Source organism: Meleagris gallopavo, chromosome 7 (assembly GCF_905368555.1).
Source record: "Meleagris gallopavo chromosome 7, MGAL_WU_HG_1.1, whole genome shotgun sequence".
Lineage (NCBI taxonomy): Eukaryota > Metazoa > Chordata > Aves > Galliformes > Phasianidae > Meleagris > Meleagris gallopavo.
Genome location: NC_139410.1, coordinates 13,385,515 through 13,408,852, shown reverse-complemented (window position 1 = coordinate 13,408,852; position 23,338 = coordinate 13,385,515). Strand labels below are relative to the sequence as shown.

Sequence of the window (23,338 nt, the reverse complement as noted above, 5' to 3'; positions counted from 1 at the left end):
CTATAACTGAATGGATGGAAGATATAGCAGTGAAGGCAATGTAGTTTAATACACACCTGATCATGATGACTCACAACTGTTCAAGAATACCCCCAGATGATTTATGAAGGGGCCTTTGATATCTTTTGCAAGTGCCCTAGTTGTCATGCCATAAGAGAATCACAAAATATATCTCCAGCTATTCTGAGTACTCTGTTGCTGTATGTAGGAACTGATGTAGTTGCTGAATAAGTTTGTAAACAGTTACGTCATTAAGTAGAGATACTAGCCTGAGAGCGATGAAATTGGAATTTGTTTCTATCCTAGTGGATATTCAACATAAAGTGATAATATATAAAATAATAGACTATGAAGCCAAGCTCAGAATACCTTCTGTTCCACTAATTATGTGTTTTAGGTCAGATAGATTATTTTGAACTAAATATTGGTCTCATTTTTTGTGAAAGAAAAACCTCATAGATCTCACCTTTTTTGCTGAGCTCCTAAATAAACAGATACAGATACATGTGTATATGCATCATAAGAGATAAGCAGCTAAACATGAGTTGAGAATTGTAACACAATGGAAAGTGCAGAAATAACAGCAGAACAGCAAGGCCCTAGTCTACAGCAAGTGAGGACTCGCTCAAATGCAAAAGCTGTGGGCACAAAAATGAAGGGAAGAAGCTGCTTACCTTCAGAACACTTCAGACATGCAGGAATATTAAGTGAGATACCCTTGCTTCTACTGCCAACCCTTAAATGAGGTCTGGGAAGGGGTGGATCCTGGATCCAGTCACACAGGTGCATTGCATACACCTGAGCTCCCTGGGTTGATCCTGCCTTCCTACTAGGTGCTCATTCACCATTTCAAGCCCTGACTTAGGATTTCCACTGCAAGTATTATATTGAAAAACAGTAAATTCCAGATTGAGGTGCATAACAAGGAATCCTAAGTAGATGTAGAAGTTATATACCTCTGCATTTGGTACTGGTGAGATCAGTACTGCAATACTGCAGTACAATCACATGTTCACATTACAAGGATGATTTTGAAAACTGGATATAAAACTAGAGAGAAAAGCTATGAAGATAAAGGAATGAATACCTTACAGTAAAACTTTTTTCTATATAAACAAAAATAGTGTCAGAGTTTAGAGTTCCTAGGACACAGTTTACAACTAAGAAAGGGACAAAAATAAAAAGAGAGGTACTTAAATCTATCTACTTTACAGAATTGGATCAAATGAAGTTTAAATTAGAGAAAATAACAGATACCCAAAAGAAAATAAGATATCAACAATGAAAGCTATAAGCATTAAGATAATTAACAACAAGCATCAATTACTTTACTCGTTTTACTAAAATATCTGATTTAATTAATAAAAGCTACTGAATTCAAAGCAGAGAAGTAAAAAAAAAAAAAAGAACGTATCATCATTAAGTCATTCCTAACTGTCATTTGTCTCTTTGTTCAGCTGGAAATCACTATATTAAAAAGGTTCTGATATAACTGATTCTTGCACTTTAACCTTGTATTTTTGAAATACAATCCTTTAAATGTAAATGCATTTTGACCATTACTTCACAGACAGCAGAAGTCTTAATATTTTACTTTTAATTAGTAGAAGAGCTGAATTAAAAATAATACTGTGTTAAATCCAAATCAGTGTTGGGTAGACTGTTTGCCTTCTACAGCTGATACCGTAAAACCCTATTTGTCAAGTACAGTATTTTTGTATGTGCAGTCTCATTGACTTCATTAGTCCTCTCACAATGACTACCCATGGGCACAATTAGTTCCAGGATCACATCTTTACTTCATAAAGAAACACCATCAAAGGATAGTCAAGAAAATACATGGATATAATGGAATAAATCCCTTTTACTAAAGCAGTCTGTAAGATTCTATAAACACATCTTGGCAGCCTCAGAAGGGTGCTTTGCATGGAAGTTTCAATCATCTGTGCTGCAGCTTAAGAAGTACCACATTAGAGAATCTCTTAAGGATCCATACAACATTTGGGGCAGTGATGAAAGCAATACAATTTATCCAGACAATTTATTTTGTGAATATTCATTATACAAGATCAGGAGAGTTTATTGTATGAGAAAGAAAACTGATACTGTAAGTGAACGCTTCTAAAACACTGGTCGTTTGTATACCTTGAGCCACTTAAACATGAGGAATTTGTAATGCATGCAATCCATGTTGTTTGCTTACTGTTTTTGATTTTACTTAATTTCATAAAACGAAGTTGATCACTTCTCTGGAAAGACTTTGGCATGGTAAATTCATTTTACTTTATCCCTGACTTAGTTCACAGCTTATTTACTAGCACAACAGATACATATTTGTATTTGGTGAGTTAGCCCATGCTAAATTTATTTGAATTTATATTACATCTTTAAATAAAAGGTGGTAACTCATGGCTTTTTAGCCCATGTAAGTAGTTCTTTCAGTGCCAAGTAGCACAGACAAATTTCACCCTCTCTTAGTAATTATTTAATTTCTTAGACTCTACTAAAATAAAGGAGAATCTGATGCTAAGATGCTACCTCTAGGAGATGGCACATAACAGCTGAAAACAACCATGTAGTCTTCCCAGTTTTTTTTACTACTGTTCTGGTTTTCCCTTTTTGCTTATATTCAGCACTCCAGTCCTGATCTAACTTTTCCACCTGGTAGGCTAGAATTAGCATGTACTAGTTTGTACTTTGCAATATAAGGTACAGTAAGGAGTTACTATAGTCTTGATGTCTGGATGCTGGGAGACGAACTGCATTTTCCTGCTAAGTTTACCTATTGTCCACAGTCAGAGAAGTAAACCTTTCCCTTGCTATTTCAGATACTACTGAAGGGAAAAGTTAGAGCATCTGGAAAGCATCTGGTAAGTCTTGGACCACAAAACAATCTTGACACTGGAACATTTGCCCTGGTCCTAATAACCAAGTGTTCCTAGCAAGAAAAACTGGGCAGAAGTACCACTTGCTCTGGGAGGTATGCCTAAGAAGTCCCTCCATACTTCAAAAAAGCTGTGGGAGGGCATGTTTTGAGTGTGCAGTTTCCTTGAACAAAGGACTTCATCAGCAAGATGAACACAGTCACATATAAGACTGAGGAAATTAAGTCAGGGAAGAGTGCAGTTACACAGGACAGGCCAAAGCCTACTCACAGTTATTTCTATCTTCAGTGCAAGTCCTCTGTCCATCAAGATCCTAAATCTGCTCTTAAGAGGAGTAATTTCCCACTGATCAGAAAAGAATTTCAACTTCATTGTATAATCATTGTGTATTGTGTAATGAATACACAGATGATATAGTATATTCGAGAGCTTGGCTTATATAATTATTATACTTAGAGCAGAAAAGAACATTCACCCTATACCTGGGCTCACATAGAAAACTCCAGAAGAGTAGATCTCCAAAAGAGATCCTTCCCCACTGGCAGTCAGCTCTTAAATGGTTCTAGGAGAGGTGGAGCCAGGCTCCACCCCTTCCTGCAGCACAGGTGAATTGCTTTCACCCGTGCTCCCGTGGCTGACTCATTGCTCACCTCAGGTGATCAATCAGAGGTTCAGGCTGTGATTCAGCAGTCCCATACACTCATTCTTCTGTTGAGAGGAATCACTGAAAGATAGTGTTCAAAAACAGGTCAAAAGCTCATGTGAGGCATGTGATCATTTCTCTGCTTGCTGGTGCTCATCATCCATATTCACTGATGGGACTGCCAGACACAATCCTCAGAGCAGCAAGGCAATAGGTGATATAGCAAGAATTTTAACTCTTATTTCCAGCTGAAGTTGAAGGCCCAAAAGAGAAAAATATGAAAAATTAACATAGGGACTTTTATAAAACGTAGCTGTATTAAATGACTGCTGTATGGAAGAAAATTTACAGATGAAGAATAGAAATTGTGGAAAGCACACAGAGATAATGAAACAAGAGCATTGAAGGCAACAAATAGTTTCCAGAAGCAAAGATATTTACAGAAGAAGAGAGTAGGGTGGGCCATTATTTCAGTTTTATGCACAATAATAAAAATTTGCTTTGATAGTAAAGTTCCAGTAAATTTGCCTAAAAAACAGTGGCGGTCCCCATTTCTGGAAAAAGAAAGAGAAAGGAAGGAAAAGAAGAAATATTATATGAATGGGATATGTCTTGTTGAATAATACTTAGCAAGTGTTCACTGCCAAGAAACAGCACATTTCAAATGGGTATTATAAGACAGATTATAAGTTCAGATCTATTGCATATTCTCTTGGCCAAAGAATAAAGCTCAGTGATAAGAGCTTTTGAACGTGACCAGAAAGGTTGAAATTGCAAGTACCTAGGAGGTTAGATAAAAATTTCATTTGGAGAAATTCTCATCACACAAGATATCATTTAGAAGAGAAAATTGAAAAATGCTGTAGAAAGGAGATGGATATAACTAATGAGACAGCAGTAATGCAGAAAATGGTACAGTAACTATCTTGGGAATGATAGCATGACTTAGAAGGGATAATAACATAAAAAAGAAAGTCTACGTGATGCAAGAGAGAGTGGCTTCCATTTTGGGACATACTCATAGTAAATAAATTTTTTCTGGAGTAATCTATCCATTTGGAGGAATTATACTCTGAAGAAAGCCATAGACAAAACACAGACTGAAATGGGAAATACAAAACCCAGAAATTCAGGAAATATCACCTGAAGGAAAATACTGAAGAACAGGGCTGATATTCTCAAACAAAGAGATGACTGAAAGCCAAAGAGATAAACATGGAAGTTCCTAATAAGAAGTTGACGACAAAATATTCTTCCATATACGAAGGACTGAAAGAAGCAATCTATTCAATATTTTTGGGTAGACTTCTGCTGCAAATCTTAGTCTGATCTCACACAAATCTCACACATTGAAAGAACATTCAAGAGAGCTACATCTGATTCTGGAAGCAGTTGGTAGAAGGAGATCAGCATGGGCTAAGAAATGCTATTCTGGATTCTCTGGAGAAACTTTATGCAGTCTGCCTTTAAATAACGTAATATAGTCATTAAAGGTGTTTTTTTACATTCCGGGAAGATGGAATGTAAATAGGGAGTCCTAGTAACATAACAGTACAATTTAAGTGGGGCCCTGAAGGGGCAATCATTCTGGCTAGATCAATATTGCTGAATGTTGTTTAAAAATTTATGTGCATTTTTATGGGAACTCAATTTTTTATTTTTATTTATTTATTTATTTTTGCTGTTCAAAACAACAACAAAAAAGAAATAGGTAAATTATTTAGAAACTCCACTCCAGTTATTCAAGTACTGTGTTTATTTATTTTAATTTTTATGAACCATGTTATTACAGCTTTGAAATCTTTTCTCCAGCACTGAGGAAGCTATTAATTCTGGTTCACAGAAGTGTTTAAACAATTCCTTGTAACCATTCATTATCAACAGAGTAGGTTACTACTATGCATTAGTTTTACACCAATGCATTTTATTTGGTTTGCGTAATACAAATGTTCCAGATTGTATATATCCAAAGCTGCAAGAAAACACATCATTAACTTTCAAATGAGAGGTTAACAAGACCTATTATTCTGATGCTGAAAAATGGATTTTCTAAAGTAAGGTAATTAATAATTTAAGACCAACCAGCTCAGCATAAAACTTTTCTCAGTTGCTGCTATCAGGAGACCAAAGTAATTTCCTGTAAAATTAGAAACGTTTACCCATAAATTGTGTAATGTCCACCTTGATGTGACTGGAGCAGCATGCTTTAAAGTCTGAATATAGACTGAAGAGCTTAGAGGTCTTCAATCAGAATGGTAGGACAGAAGTAGACATAATTTCTCTATGTCAGGAAATGTTTCAAACACTAGTTGCAGGCCTGGAGGAAAGCAATGTGTCAACATTCCTAATCATCCCAATCATTAATTTCTGTAAATTTTTAAAAACAATAACAATAGAAACACAGGATTTGCTTCTTGCGGGATTTTTCAGATCCCTATTTCCTTTAAGTACTTTAAAGAATCAGGCACTTTTAACAAAAATAATGAGAACTATAATAAAGCTCACTCATGCCAATTGGAAAATGACTCAATTACTAATCTTATAATGTCTCCTGAATTCATCATTAACTTTTGTAAAAATTTGTCTGGAAGTAGTATAAAACAGTACACCAGCAATATCCCAAACAGACCATCAAGATGACATTAAACATTTAATATCTCTCACCAGTGTCACTATGTGTAGTGTACTTACCAATAACATGGAGTAATTAGCACGATTTATGTTTTAGTATGCTAGGGATGAGTAAGCATGTAAAACTTGAAATGACCATATTCTCATTAACTTCTCTATCAGCTCACCACCTGCTTATCTTTACACTTCCACACTACTCATTATATTTTGTATTACTCATTCTCTTCTTCTTTTAATTTTGCCTTAACTTCTTCATTATCCAATTTTTCTGTCTTCTTTTTTTGTTGTTGTTTGTTCAGTTTTGCAGAATTTTTTTTGTTTTTTTTTTTGCTTCACATCTTTTCCACAATTTCTCATCACTCTCCCATTCTCAATTCCACATACTTCTATTCAACTACTTCATGTACTTCCACCACTAAAGCCACTGTCCTTCGAATCGTAAATGATCTTGTTTTGTATTTTTTTAATCCCTTCTCTTCCATCCTTTATGCAGCTTTACAATTATCTGCATACTTACAGACTTTCTCTCTCTTTTTTCCTCCTCTTCATTCCATGTATTTTCTCTTCTGAATAATAACAGATTCACCCAATCAGTAAGTCTTCGTAACTTTTACCCTACTCTGCTTCCATATATATTCACACCTCTCATCCTCAAGTTCAATTGTAGTGCTGATGCCCTATTTTTAAATTCTCAACCATTCCTCTTCATCTGTGGGGGTATCTGCAGGGTCCATCTTTGACAAAGAAGATATGAGATAACAGTAGGAGTGTGAGTGCAAGCAGAGTGTGTGGACGGGATTCACAAACCTCTCTGAATGGGTGTTTCTCCAGAACGGTTTATGTTAAGGAAGAAGACGACCAGCAGCCACAGTTAACTCAGAGTGGAAATTATGGGGAGGTGTCTGGAACTACAAAGGGTCAGTTTGAAAAGAAGCATAAAGGAAGCACAGAAAGCTGGAACAATGAGGACAGAACTTGGAGTGGCAAGAGCCTCACTCAAATCCAATTTGATGCTGACTGAAGTCACTGTGAAGTCATCAGGTGAGTCTGAGGGGCACAGAGTACTGCATGCCTTATCTCCACTGCCAAGAATGTGGAAGCAGGAGAACAAGGCTCAGAGCCTTATCTGTTCACACCAGCCCTGTTTCTCGCACTTATCCTCTTTCCTATGCTCTTCCTAGGTTTAGTTAAGGCTCATATACATGAGTTAAGGTATTGACTAAGGCTAACTCCACTAAACTGCTTGTATCAGCCAAATTAGCATCTTTAGATGGTTCCGTATCATGTATGAAGCCTTTCTCCACTCCCTCCAGCTGAATTTCAGGCTTTCAAGCTCTGAGTAAAGTCCAGTTGCCAGAAAGAACATCAGAGCAAACAGTATCATTTCAAATGCAATGTTGCAATGGCCTTCTCTTAACAAAGAACACAGCAGTAAGTCCATATTGTACACTATCAGCTTAACTCAGAAAACCACCTTTGTATGACAGTGCAGTCTATGCAACTGTCTATCATGGTCACCAAAACTCATATTTGTAAAACAATTTTAAAATTGTACTTCAGAGCAGAATTCCACTAACATTTTGGGATAACAGCTCCAAAGCTTTATGCAAACCATTTCCCAGTCTTCCTTTCGGCTTTGCTAATTTGACTTTGTCATTATTGCCTCGTAGGCACTGTTGTCATTTTCAAAACAGTTTAAAATACTTAAAATATAAACTCTTCTAAATGCCTTAACAAATTATCTTTTCATCTTCACGTGCATTTAAAAAGTAAATCAACATAGTAATCATACTTAGGTGGGTAGGCAGCTTGCGTCATTTTTTCTATTATCTGCCTTCTTATGTACATAAAAGGAGTATTGAAGAACTAAAATGGATGCTTGTAATTGTGAGCTGATTTAATAGAGAATTAAATATTTCAGAAATCAAGATTCCCATAATGTTCAGTGATAACCAGAGTACTGGCTTGCTCTTTACCATTCTGTACTGCTTTGGAAATCAACTTTCAATGACATTATCTGATAGAGCCTTAAGGTCATGTCAATGTATTCTAAGCACAGAGTACATGGAAATAGTAAGTCTACAACAAGCGAAAAAATAAAGTGGCATCTTCCAGACACGGACAGTTCTCATTCTGCTATTTAATTTAAGAATTTACATGCAGAATAACAAATGCTAATGAACATCTAAAAACTGTGACCAGCCTCATCGTATGTAGGTTAGCTCTGCAGTGAATAAAGTGCATACAGAAGCTTGGAAATCCATATCTTTAAAACTGAGACAAGATTCCTATGATTTAGCCAGGATTACACTGGAAGCTGTGGAGTCTGATTTGAAAAATCCAGCTGTTTAAAACTTGTATAAAGAAACTTGTATAAAGAACTTCCCTTCTTTGCTGCAGCTTCTAGCAGGAGCTGGCTGCCTCTCTCCCTACACCAAGTTTCCATCCCAGAAAAGGCGAAGCCCACCTCCATCCTGGTCCCTGAGCCCAGCCAACTGCCAAACTGCTCTGATGCAGCCATTTGTCAGCAACAGAAACAAAACTCTGACTTGCCACAGGTGCAACCCGCCTTTTATTAAAAAATGTGGGAGAGACCACGCTGCCTCTGCTGACTCATGACATTTGCTTGGTAAAGTTGCTACACTAAACGACCTCTGGTTTTCATTCATGTACTTTCTTACACGGATATGAAGCATGCTAGATTGAGACAAGACAGCTACCATTTAGTCTGTGGCAAGTGTAGCGACCAGTGTCACAGGAAAGCAGAAATGAGCATTCTTACACTATATCATGCAGTTTTCAGTCTGTGACTTTCCAGAAAAGGATTGTGCAAAGGAGGAGTAGAAGTAATGGACTACCACCATAGCAGAGGTGGCAAGTTCTGTGAAGAAGCGATTCTTACCTTGTGCTGTAACTTCCTACTGATTTGAAAATGTAAATCTCTGCTAATCTGTGGTCAGTGCTTACCTGTCTTATCACTGCTATTTACAGTTTCTTCCTCAGTCATAGGCCTTGTCACAAACATGTTAAGAACACAGCATAGCAGAGCTACTAGCTCTAATGAAATGTATTTCCAATACATTTTCACAATGTTAGGACACCAAATACTTACATCTATACCTTAATTCTTTAGATCTGCCTCCGGAACATATCGATTCCACCTTAGAAAGAATTATGTTTTCACTTCTGATTATTCAGACAAAAACAGGGAAAAATGTACCCACTAGAGAAACAAAAACAGAATTCTACTATTCTGCTTTATATCTCAACAGAACTCAGACTCTTTACTGCCTTTTGTACTCTCTATTCTTTAAGATATGAAGAAAAAAAAAATTACTGTCTTCCTTAGAACTTTCTATTGCATATCCTTAATTGCTTTATTTGCTTGAAAGATTACTGACACAAAGCCAGGTGACATCCATGCAGTCACTGCACGTCACTTCAATTTCTTCGGGATAACACAAGTTCCTCTCCTCCCTCCTAAACTCCTCTGAAAATGAACTAACAATGTATGATCTGTAGCTTCTGTTCCACTACTATCTGAAAAATTGACTCCCTTTGATCTCAGTGGAGGCACAGTCTGACTTTTCCATGAATGTTCTCCCAAACCATGCACTAGATAATGACACTTTAATTCCAACCAAAAGAAATGCTTAGAGATGAAGATGTTACTCAATGAATGTACATCAGTTCTCACTTAACTTTTCCTCTTTAGAAGTCTACAATCAAACCTACTGTTAAATCAGTTCTTGATTAAGTAGGAATAAAGTAAAGGGAAAGCTCTAATAAAAAGCTTGAAATATGTAGGCAAATCTGTTTTTCATATGGTATGTTCCTTAAAGTGAGAAACCCAGGACAGAACAAAACTGGATACACAATAACAGTGTAGTGTATTAAAAATAATTAATTAACAATAGAATGTTGTTTCCTTAAATAAATGTGTTCTCATTAATTAACTGTCAAGTTAGAAAGTTTAGTATACTAAAATACAAAAAATGTAATTGTTCTAATCCATCAAAAGCTTCCTTTTTTTGGTTCTGCTGTCAAAAGTACCAGAATAAATAATGCGCTCACAACTCCATTTCTTAAAACAGCCAAGATTCTTTTCATCACTTCAACAATAGTTATGCTTTCATTACTAGGATGGTGATAAAGTTGTTCTTACTTTCTATCTCAATTTGGTGACAGCCAAGCTGTCTATACCATATAGTATGTTTTGCTATTGCACGTTACCAATTTCATTTAAATCACTTGTCTTTGCTGAAATTTCTAAAATGTATTTATTTACCTTCTTCTAGCATGATTAAGAGGTTGAATACAAACATTTGGACTGCTGTTCAAATGTATATGAGCAACACTAAGCTACAAAACCAAATGTCAGACATTTGTTCCATTTCTTTTGATTTTTTGCACTTGATTCCTCCATTCAGTGTACTTAGTGAATAAATGTGTATCATCTGCTTGTAAATTGGATTCTCCAAGCTTTCCCCCTGCCTAATCTAGTATTCTCTCTCCTGCTTTCTTAATTCTTCAATGACACCTACCATTCAAATTTCCTGATGTACTGCTTTACATTTTATCTTCCTGTCCACCATCTTGTGGAAATGCCAGCCTCTCAGAAACAATATAATTCATCATCCTCAATATCTAAGGACTTTTTACACCCTTCATAATATCCTGGACACTCCTCAAAACTGTCTTCATTTACTGCTTCAATCAAATATTTTTTTTCACTGCTTCTTATCATGCTAAGAGCAGGTGTTTCTGTCCTCTCCATCCTTCTCTCAAAGCCCAGTTTTTCTGTGATTACTTTTTAAATCAATTTCTTTCTTATGTCAGTTTCAAAGTTAAGTCTTTTAAGGTACCACCATTTGAAAACAACTGTTGACAGTATAACACAGAACAGTATAATCTGTTTGGGTATCTACCCATCAGTGAAGCCATTAGAGGCATACAGAAAGAGGCACTAGCAAGCATGTAGGCAGAAAATACTTTTAGCAACATCAGCAACAAGAGGGCCATGGTTGTGCACTGTACCAAACCTTCTAGAAGTTGCACAAATTTTGCCATCAGAGTAAGGAAAAACTAAGAAACAAACTTGGATGTCAGAGCTTTCTTGTGGAACTATGCTTTTATATTCCAGCCTTTCCTTAAAGCAAGAAGTAAAGGATGATGGCAGCTTCTCTTTTCCTGCCCACCTTTCCTCCTACCATAGGAATAAATTATCACTGATTAAATTAATATGCTACATTAATTTACAATTAAGTGATCACTAGCAATTATGATATGTAATGTACATTCATAGTAATTGTAGAGCACAACTCAACACAAACTTGGTAAATTTTCCCATACATCTGCTTATTCCCTACATACAAGTAGTAAGGATAATAGTCATTTGGACCCATTGAAGATCACTAGAAACAAAGTGAGAAAGCAGTATTTTTTTAAAAAGCTTCCTAGCCTCTGTACAGATTTAAAATCTACTGCTTTCTAAGCTGCCCATCATACAGCAACTGTTTTCTTTTTATAGAGATCTATCCTTTTCATATGATGTTCTGATTTTGTACCTATTCTATAGATATTAATCAAAAAACTGTTAACACCATTTATACTCATGCAAGACACAAATATATCCTTCATTACATACTGTATTGAAGCCATGGGATGAAAAGAATAAACTAGAACACACAAAGAAGATGAGAGTGTGCTTGTTTGTACTTGGTAAAACTCCTAAATATTTTCAGCTTCCAAGAAAAAGAAAAAAAAAAGAAAGAAAAGATTAAAAAGAAAGGGCGTTACACTGGTGGGGATTTTTTTGCTAGAAAATATTTGTCAGTATATTTTTTTCCATAGAAGAAGTATCTACCAAGAATTTATAATATCTAGAAGCTGTAGAACACGTTGTTTCTGTATTTCATTATATTGCATGTAAATGAAATTATAAGAATTACTTATTCCACAAGTAATGGCAGAATAAACATTGTACAGAAGCTGGGTCTTTGTGAACATATGCAATATACTATGAAGTTTTCACTTGGCCTTACCTATTTGCCCCATAATGGGTAAGAATCACGCTGGAATCTAACTGCCAGTGGACTGGAGAAGTTAAAATTACAGAGAGATCCAGTCTAGTTAATAGCAATTAATATATTTGTATATATGAAAAACAAAGATAATGGAACAAAAGCAATGGTACAAAGAGCTTTTCTCAGATGCAGACACTGCAGAAAAGATGACAGCAGAGTTTGTTGAAGAGCTGGAAAACAAGTGCTTTTCCACTCTTGTTCTCTCCTAAAAAGCAGGAGAAAGAACCATGACCCCTATTTTTCTATCCCTACCACTATGAAGGAAAACAGTTGATCCAGAACTACATGAGAACACAGAAAGTGTGCAAACAGAAAAGAGAGGTATTTTGAAGCTAATACACTAATATTTCAAAACTTTTAAGAGCCTTAAATCAAAGCAAGGACAAATTCATTATTGTAGTCTTGCTACAGTTGTAAAACAATGCATAGCACGCAGACTGGCCACAATCTGGAGTGCAGAAAAGCATTAGCTTCATGTAAGCATTGACTAATGGTTGTAGAGATTCTTATGTTAATAGAAATCACAGAAATTTGAGAACTAAAACGTTTATTATGTCATCTAATCTATGTAGTTGGCACGAAAGGATTTGTTCCCTAAAACATATTTTATGTGGTTTTATTCAGTCCAATTTTAAATGGCAGAGCAGTGAAGCTTCCACTGTGTTATTTCAGAAAGCTGATTTGTTTATTGTTTGAATTAATTTGACCAGTTTTAGCAAACATGCTCAAGATGCTGTTCTTAATAAAAATATGGAATGCCCTCAGTAATTTGTTAGCATTAAATAGTAGTGAATGTCCGATCTATAAGTTCTGTAGAAATATATCTTTACATATAACAGGCTGTTTTTTTAATATTAATAAATGCAGGAATCTCTAAGCTTTTGGTAGTTGGTATCTGATGCAATTACAAAATTTTATCCAAATTGATGTGCTTTAGTAATCAGTTCAATATGATTCATAACTTCAGCTTTCTTACAGTTAAATTTCTGAATGATTTTTTTGCATATTTCTGAGCTCAAGTAGGGTGGAAATACCAGAAGTTACACTTTTTTTTCACAATATTTTTATATTATTAACTCTTCAAGAATTTGGGATTCACCAAAAAAAAAAAAACCCTGAAAATTAGTGATAAATATCCTTTTTTGTATTGATGTCATATTTGAAAATATAATATTGCTCTCATATAGAGGTGACATTGAAAGAATATTTTACAATAGAATTCAATCTGATTTTTCAGGCAACTCTAGCAAAAATATACAACCCACTGTAAATTTAGCATGCTAATGAAGATATTCATATATAAATGTAATAAGTTCTGACAAAGCTCCCAAGAAAGACTTGATTTCTTAGATTGTATCTAAAATTACTGATGGCCATATATATAGATTACACAGACAGACACACATACATGGATAATTTAATATTTTCTTCGCTGTTTGTGGGAAATATACATCTAAGCTGCAGATTCAGTTACCTCAGTATAAGGTTTGTGCCCAATAAAACCATCTGGTTTATATGGGAAAAAAATTACAGGATTAAAAGGACTGAAATTAAATCCTCTGTAAGAGCACTTTTTCAGTGGAGAATACTTTCCAAAGTCATAAGGAACACACTTTAAAAAAAATCAGCTGTTTACTGTACTATGGTGGAATCTGTATTTACTGTACATGATACCATCTTTATGGCATACGGAGATTGTCTTTCTGTTTGAGCTGCCTAAAATATTATGCCGGTCTCAACCTTGGAAACATTTCTTAAGTATTTACTGTACTATAACAGAGATCTTTCGCCAGAAGAGTCACTGCAGAGCCATGGGCTCTGAGGGGGCTTTCCATATTAGGGGTTTTCTTGCTCTGGATTAAGCATGCCAACAGTAGTTAGTTGCCGTTCTGTATTTAGAACTGGTTTGCAGGGATGGATTTGGGTAAGAAATGATGAAACTTCTTGTATTTCATTGAGCTAAGCTTACTCCCACAAGACAACTTAAGGAGACACTCGTTAAGAAAACTCTCACAGAGTATTCAGTGCTACATGAGCTACAGCAGATTTCTACAGCAGATTTCTGAATGCTTCAAGAATTAGGCACTTCTCCACTGCAGTTCTAATGGTCCCAAAAGATTGTGTCGACTGTGCTTCTAAAATATATATATATATTTTTTACACTTTACTTAGTGTAGTAACCAGTTAGTAGTGTAGTGTAGTTACTGTAGATCCTCAAAAATGACTACTGATATTTAAATAGAAAAATAGTGAACTAAACTATCAGCTTATAGAATATAATTTCAGGAAAATACCAAACACTTCTTTAATCATGAGACAATACCCTTCTACAAAATAACTTTGTAACTCCACTTAATTAAAGCAAAGTGAAATACATTTCATTTAATTTATAATACAAATTGCATAGCAAATCCAAGCAGAAGATTCAAATCTAAGATTAGCACTTAGGTCACTTAATTCCTATCGTAACCTTTTAATGTCCAAATTCTCTTTCTGTACCATAACTATATAGCACCAAAAGACTTCTCCCCGGGTAGCAGCAGCAGTGCATAATCCTGGCATGGCCACCTGTCTGAGTTTACCATGTAATCCCATAATATATGACATCAGTAGTGGCTATCTATAATCTTGTATTTATTCGTCATATCAACACTGTAGTTTCAATGTTCTAATGATGTCACCCAATAAGATTTGGAGTTTTCTTGAAGATGTCACGAGGTATAAACAGAAATGCGAACTCTTGCAGGTTTACTTAATCCTACAGCCGCTGAATCCTTATTTGCAGTAGTTTGAGAAATGCTACTTCTCATGCAAGCTCACTAAGTCTGAAGCTAGGACAGGCCAAAGGAAAGAAAAGAGGTTTTTTGTGGTAAAATACAAACAAATCAGATCTAATCCTGATCTGTAAAAATAAGTTTATTACTGAAGTTATAAAACAAAATAATCAGAAGCGTATTCACAGATCAAAATAACATATGTAAGAAGCAGTGAAGAACCACCTCACAAAACTTTCAACTTGTTGCTCTTTAGACTTGACCCTTTCCTATCAGAAGAGTCTTGTGGATTAGTTGTACTTTAATCACTCAATTGCATGTTCCAGCCAGCCAGCCACTTTACTCTGAAAGGTGCATCATTTCATGTACGAAATCTCTGCCATTCAGACATAATCAAGTAAAGCAACCAAGACCCATGTTCCACATATAAACAGTTTTATAATTCCAGAATACTCTGAGGGACTACAGAGCTGTAGGAAAACAAAACAAAACACGCACACACACAAAAAGTTTTCAGGGGCTTAAGCTGCTCCTCTTTCATAATAAAGGCAATTCCACACAAAACTTCAGAAAACGCAGATGACAAAAAGGAGAAAAAGAAAGTCTCAGTACAAGCAGAAAAACTACATTCTGAGCACAAAAATCACCTAGTACGTTAGCAGAATACGCAACATTCAATTCTTCCTCTTCTTTTTGTGTGTTTGCATAAGAACTTTAAGCTAACAAATAGGATATAAAGTTCTTAATGTCTTCAGTTGAAAGAAACAATAGCATCACTTACCGAAAGATTGGTCTTTGGAGATGCTTTTTCTTGATTGTAACACAATCATCCATTTAAAGAAGGAAAAAAGACTTCTTCCAGCAAATAACTCCAAAAAGACCAGGGAGTAATCAAGAAACTTGTTCTTTGCTACTGTGCTGCAGAGAGCACACAGAATGATATTTTGGTGCTGGGGGAAGCCTCCCTCCCTCTTTCTGACAGTTGAGCAGAAAAGGGCCATAGAGGCCACATAAGACAGGCACGGCTGTGCACCAGCAAACCCTGCAGGCTGAGCAGAACTGGAGGCAAGTTGATCAAAGCACGGAGTTGTACTGGATTCCTTTCAACTGTGCAGGAAAAAAAGGGGAGCTTTGCCAAGTGCTACCTAGGTAAAAATGTGTTAGATTATTCCAGCCATGCGAGCACTTCTTACACATGCTGGTCAAAGTCTTAAATGCAGAGTCACTCTCTCCCTCGCTCTTTAAAACATACTGTTCCGAGGCTCAACTTTTTTTCTTCAAAATAAAAGTTGTGCAGCTGTTTCAGCATTCCCATGCGAGTACCTTCAGAAAGTTTGTTCTGGTAAAAGAACTGTATACAAATTAATGAAGATGGATGGATCTGGTCTGTGAGGCTGGCTCCACTTCAAGAGATTGTAATTATTTTACAATCTGGCTTTTATTCACTCTGGATGATGTGTGGATATAACTATGTAAATTAAAGCACTGCTCATAATTTTTAGCATTCATAACCTAATAACCTAGAGTTGGCTGAAGCTGAATATGGTGTTTGCAGCTGGTAGAACCATAACTACATAAAACAAACTGACGCTATGTGAATGAGGAAAACAAAGCCGACCAAGCTCAGATAGGGACAGTAGCAAACTGTTACTGTTTGCAAGATAAGATTTCAACAGAGATCCAAAGTCAAGAGCTTTCTCTGACATCATGCTGACATAAATCAGGAAGAATTCAACTGCAGCAAACAGAGGTAGTAACAAAAACAGTAAGGCAGGAGCAGGACCGTAGCTCTTGATGGACAGGTCATGAGTGGCTCAGCTGAGCCACCATTTCCCGGGGGCCTGCAGGGCTCTGTAACAAAGCATTGCTGGCGCAGGGCCCAGCAGGAAGCATGAAGCCTGGCCAGAGAAGCAGAAAACAAGCATCGAGCCCTCGTCTGCATGCAGCTGCACAGCCGGGCTGCACAGCGCTGCAGAGCCCTCCTGCAGAAGAGGAAGGGCCCTGCCACACAGACCTTCCCTGCAGCACAGCTCCCGCCTACTCGGTTCTCAAAACGCACTTAGCATGTGTGAGGTGACGTTTCTGAGGTGTGACAAGTGGATCAGCAAGGCCAGGCATCTTTGTAAGAGGGAGAGCAGAAGAACTGTAAATTTACAGGGCTAGGTGTACAGCACTGGCATTATCAAATGAAGCTTGAGAAACGCACTAAGTAAAAAAAAAAGCAAGATAGGTAACATTGAGACATGTCTTAGGCTGTATATAACTACATGACTAATTCACAGATACATTATAGTAAAATTATTATGAATTTCACAAATTTTCATGAAATAATGATACATAACAATGGAGACATAACCAATATCATAATAATATGTGTTCTCATATATGAAAATATAGAAGTTTGGCAGATTTTACTGAGACAGATATAATCTCTTCCTAGATCTAAAACACACAGCTTAGAGATCAGTGTGGCAGTGCAAAGTTTGGTTCACCATCCCCACACTATATGAAATAATTGCCATGACACAGTCACAGTGCAATTATCTAAAGGAAAAATGATCACATGGTCATCATCAGTCAGTTATTTGCTGCTGATTCAGTTTTATCCTGCCCCATTGTTAGTTTCTGTTACTTTGAGGAGAGAGCTACACCTTCTTTAGGACATCAGCTATCTTCATCAGATTACAGGTTAGCTTTTGCCAGGATCTTAAAAGATCGGAGGATCTTTTTTCAACAATACACAGTGTTCAGAGTGTTGTCATATTTATGAGCATTTCATATAGTCATGGTCTTACTTATTCTTGCCTGCCAAGATTCACATTATTCTTCGTGCATTCTTCCGGTTCTGGATTTCAGTTTTTCAAATAATTTGCTGCTTTTTGAAGTATTCATTCTCTGACTGTAGAGAAAGCTGCAAATCACAAAGAAATCTCCCTTTTCATTCTGTTTCATATTATGTGTGTAGGGCTGCTGTACTTCTGATCAGAGGGATTCAGAATAATGATCTTGATATCTTCTGAGGCTTTCAGGGAAAAAAATCTTCAAGTCCTCAGTGAGAGCAATCCCAAATATGTTTTTCCGTTGAACACAATCTTTCATCTTGTAGTTTTGCCAGTCCTGAAACCCCAAACACATCTTAAAAGTAATTTTTTTCTGGGCCTAGTCCAGTGAACGTTGTTGTCTGTGGGACTTCATTCAAACATGGCACTGAAAAAAGTACTATTCAGGGGTGCTGAAATTCCAGCAGTACAAGTACTTCAGCTACAAGGAATTCAAGAGCTGTTAACAAATATAAGAAAAATATGAATATAAAATTGCAACAAAACTTTGATTTAATTATATTGTTTTTCTTCAGCCTTTTTTTTTTTTTTTTTTTTTTTTTTTTGTCCAGTCGGAGTTTTTGCTCAACATAAGAATCTGTTGTTTTTTTCATTAAAATATTCAGAAATCAGTTCAACTTGTTGACTGGGTATGCACACAAATTCTTCAAAAGAAAGGATTTTAAGAAAGATACGATAGATTAACTAGACTGAACCCTGAGTCCCACTAAAATTACTCTTGCACTTTGTCAGTGTAAAAAAACCATATGCATAAAATTCACTAGCATATAACTTTTGCAGATTATGGTATTGGAGCATCCTATAGTGATATTATTCTATTGTAGGATATATCTGGACCAGATACACCAAGCAAAGGCATCCGTATTAGAATGAAGAAATATTGTGCTTGAAAGTACTATAGCAATTTTAAAAAATCTTCTGCAGGTAATATTCATTGTACTTCATGCTTCATACTAATCCTTTCAATGGCAATGAGAATGATAAAAATCTGTTCACATCATATCCTACAGGTCTCTTATTTAATTTAGCAATACTAGATGAAAATCAATCAGAAAATTCCAGAATTGTTGGTTTTCCGATTTATTTTCCAATTATTGTTGCTATTGTTTGTCCATCACAACTGATGATTTTACTAAGCAATGCAAGCTATTTTTATTTCACCTCTCGAGCATACGTTCATGTGATAGCAGACTTTTACGACCAAAAGCATATAATACCTTATCACTCATAAAAATGGGGTTTTATCAACACAGAGATTTGTTGCAATAGTTATTTGATATCTAATATTATTTCTCAAGCCAAAAGACACCACGTGTACCAAACTATTTTACTCTGCTTGTTTTAATGCTACATTTTTCTCATTGATCTGTAGCTCATTGCCAGAAGTCTAGAAATGTAATTATTTTTCCTAGTGTAATTTCAAATCTGTTGGCAATTAAGACAGTAACTAAGAGGTTTGACATTTAAAGCTTTAATTCATTATATGCTATAATCTCTGTTCTGCTTCCATAACAAAGCAAGGGATCAGATACCCTCCCCTGTTGTTTAATAAGACAGCAAATGGAGAGCTAAGTTTCATGGGTCTGTTTATTTTCTGGACTGGTTAGAATAGGGAAAAGAAAAAGAAAAAAAACACTCGTCTATATACATGTGTTCATGTTTTTGAAATGGAGAGATTTTAAATACAAAAACCTAAAACAGGGCATATGCCCAGATTGCTTTTTTTATTTTTCAGTACAGTATCTCTTAGCAGTTTGTTGTTTAAGATATTTGTAAAGTAAATAAATCACAAAGTACAGCATGAACAGGAAACCTTACAGTAAGAAATTAGTGTATCTATGTATCTCCTAACAAGATTAGCATTTAGGTACTTATATTATTACTGGATTAAATCCATTCCTTAAAGACTGCACACAGGCCGAGCATCTAAACACCATGCATAAGAAACAGTAGAGGCTGAAGTGAAATTTTTGAAATCCAAGTATGCCACTACTGTCACACTTGCAAGGCCAATGCAAGGTATCTCAAGGCATTCGAAAAGGCAGAATAGGTGCTATAGGCTGTTTGTGATAATGCAGGGCCTGTGCCTCTTAGCATCTCTTTTACCTGCTTCCATTTCACAGGCAGGCATTCCTGAGCCAGTAAAATTGCCCAGCTATGTGATGTCTTGTACTGTCCCCAGACACAAGTTAAATGCTATAGGAGATGCTGTGATTGCCTGCCACACAAAGGCTGAAGTTTAATACAAGCTTGTTATTCTTCATTTAAAATACTACCTACTCAAATTGGAGTCATATAACGGTTCTGTAGCTAAATAATAGTTACTCACATTCTGCATATAGCTACCCATATTACTCAGTACAGGTCACACTGTCACAGATCAGCCTGAATGTTTTTTTTCACTTAACAGCTCTACGAGGTTTGCATTAATCTTATTATGTTCATAAGTGTGTAGGACAGTGTGTCAATTTATTTCTTTGCGCTGACGTCAGCAAAATCCACTGAAGTTAACCTAATGACTTCTCCATGCTTGAAAAACTAAAAAGAACTGGAGATAACTGTGACTCATTAGAGTGCAGATAGAAAAGTTGGCAATCGTTACTGGATGTACTGTAGTGCATGTGGTAAAGTTCTATACAACAGTTGTGCAGGTCTTTAAGATCTGCCTTCCCTTTTTACCCCTTATAAGTAAGAATATTTATAAAATTGTGTTATTCTCTCTTGCTTTCCCTGTTTACATGCACACACAACCAAGCAGACTTACGTCAATGCTGTCAAACAGGAGATTAATTTCCCTACTAAGACTTTCCTACTCAGAATACAGCACAGTAACTTGGTTTAAGAAGCTTCCCAGTTTTTCACTTTTATTTTTTTCTACATCTTAATACCTGAAAAAATCAGGGGCACTGTTGCACAGAAAAACCTATAGCACCTCATTCTTTAATGCCTCTACAAGTGTTCTTCATAAAAACTATCTGGCATTTCGGGGGAGATATGTCATCTACAAGACTCTGAGTCCCAGCTTGGTGCTTCCCCAGAGTATCTGACCAGTCACTTCCTTTTTCAGATTATTTTGGACGCAGTCAGTCATAACCTGTAATACTACAGAAGAATTTCCCTGCTCCTATAGGAGCAACTCCATACGGTGACTCATCCAGCATGTCTTAAACACTAGAGGGTGTCCACCCATTGATGCTATTTTTCGTTCCTTGTCTTCATGGACCAGACTCTTAAACAGCTAGTTTAGTCTAGAGGACAGGTTCACTGAAAATTATAATATTTTGAACTTGTATAATCATTTTACTGAGGCAGGAGTATTAACCAGATAATCTTCAAAGAAATGAAGATGACAAATTATCCTGCACAACAATGAAGGATGGTGTCTAGAATCCCCCTACATGACCATGAATGAAGAAGCATCTATCTGTTTTTTCTGACCAAAAGGCAACAGAATAGGTGTTGGAACAAGGAGACTAGTTGAAGTAGTTGCTGAAGTACAGACTGCAGCTCTGCAAAGTATAGAACAGAAGCCAGAATACAGACCGAGGGACATACTCTGAAATACTTGACTATAGACAAATAGATGTACGAGTAAATACATCCATGACATATAGACATTTATCCATCTGCAAATAGATATTGGAATTTATCAATACCAGGAAATGAATACAAAAAATATAAATAGCAATGTCTCATAAGGACACTGATTCTTCAGATCAGTATAACTCTTCTGAAGACTATGAGCAGTATCGCAGTTATATTTTGTTCTATCCTATCTGTTAACACTATGATTTTATACCCAGCATCTTTAGTGAACAGAGGTAAAGAGAAGAGAGGAAAGGAGGGGAAATAAAAAAAAAAATTTCCTTTGGGATATATGATGCTAAATTAGCACTGAAATACACTATTCAAAACATGGCATTCCTTGGTTTTGAGCCAGTGCAGTATTATTATTGGCCACAATGGAAGGAATTGGAGTTTCTACTGGAAAACACTGTAATTGATGTGCCACGTATTTCCTAAATGTATCCCTATAATGGCAATCACATACTGGACAACAGAGTAACTTCCGATTAACATAATGTAATTCTTTCAGGAGGTAAAAGGGCTATAAAGCATACAGATGGATAACAAATATAGAGTTGTTTGGTTTTTTTTAATACTGATTTCAAGGAGTCAGTATAAATTCAGTACAATCCATACAGACAGCAAAAATAGGTCAGAACAATTTCCAAAATAGTCCAAAGAGGAAAACATGAGTAACTGTATCATACATTAAGAATGACTGCTGAACAACAGCAAGATTGCAACCAAAAGAAATGATCTGCTAAACTTCAGTTCCCCACAGGAAATATATGGCATTTAATAGGCCAGAGCCTGTGCTAAAAAGAATCAGAAGAGACATGATAGGCAACAGATGTTTACTCCTTGAAATCTTTTGGTGAAGAAAGTTCTTAAGAACTTATGAAAGTTATGAATTAAATGTGTTGATTTTGTCTATATATAGTAGAAGATCTGACCTTAGAGTTTAGAATAAAGAGGCAAGAATCTCCCATAGCTACTTTTCCATTTTTGTCTTAACTCATGTTCAAATCCAGTTTTACACTTCTTTGTGGTGGCAGAGTATGAACTTCAAGCAAACATTAAGCAACTACCAGTCATACATAATTGAGAAAACACTGCAAGACAACTGTAAAAATTGTAGGCCTGTTCTGATTAATAGTATATGAAAAATAAATAATATTTTAAAAGATTTTTCTTCAGACAATTCCACTTTGGATATATTAATAAGATTTTATTTCACTTTAGGTTTTGAAAGTATTTTGCACTGCCTTTGTCTCCAAGTCCATCTATTACTTAGCTTTCCGGAATTTCATTCATTTTTATTGGCTAAAATACTCTGGTCTATGTGCAGTTGTTGATGTCTCCTGGTTTTTCATTATGAAATTTCTAGCATCCAGTTTGAGACATGAAAAACACATGCACTTCCCACAAGGATTAGCAGTATCTGGGAGCCGTTGCAGTGCCTTTTCTACCAGCTATTTGTTCTTCGGTCACATTGCCATTATCCATAGACTAGATACAAAAGGAGTTGCAACAGCAGAAACACTACTGGGGATAATATATCTTCTTTCAAAACTGGTTCTTTGAAGTAGCATCTCTAATAATTCCAGAGCTTTGCCTTCTGATTGAAAAAATTGCTTTTAAATAACGGTTTCCTTGTAGATGTCTTCAAATCTGACATTCATCATTTAAAGTCTTACAAATAGTGATAAAAAAATTCTGAGTTCAATTCTACCCACAGATAAGTAACATGGTCGTAGACAAAAAAGTCTTGTGCATGACTCAGAAATCTATTATTCTAACATGATAACATTTTGATCATTCTTATCTTTCTATTATAAAGATACTCATCAAACATAATGCTCACAGTAATGATCTGATTTTTTTTTCTTTCTATCTCATATCTATTATGGCC

General features: G+C 35.9%; 1 protein-coding gene across 5 annotated transcripts in view; it reads right to left on the bottom strand.

Moving 5' to 3' along the window:
- PDE1A (phosphodiesterase 1A) overlaps positions 1-23,338 on the bottom strand; it is a 200,363-nt gene that overhangs the window by 92,861 nt on the left and 84,164 nt on the right. Inside the window, exons 1-3 of one of the 5 annotated variants that reach the window (XM_085228211.1) lie at positions 15,801-16,980; positions 3,584-3,609; positions 3,148-3,251 (exon numbers count right to left, since the gene is read on the bottom strand). The exons of 3 other annotated variants lie outside the window; for them this stretch is intronic. In XM_085228211.1, coding sequence (XP_085084337.1) covers positions 3,148-3,251; positions 3,584-3,609; positions 15,801-16,020 — 350 coding nt within the window. In that variant the 5' untranslated portion in view covers positions 16,021-16,980. Of the gene's footprint in view, positions 1-3,147; positions 3,252-3,583; positions 3,610-15,800; positions 16,981-23,338 lie in introns of those variants that run through there. One more of the 5 variants, XM_085228209.1, reaches the window with a different exon arrangement.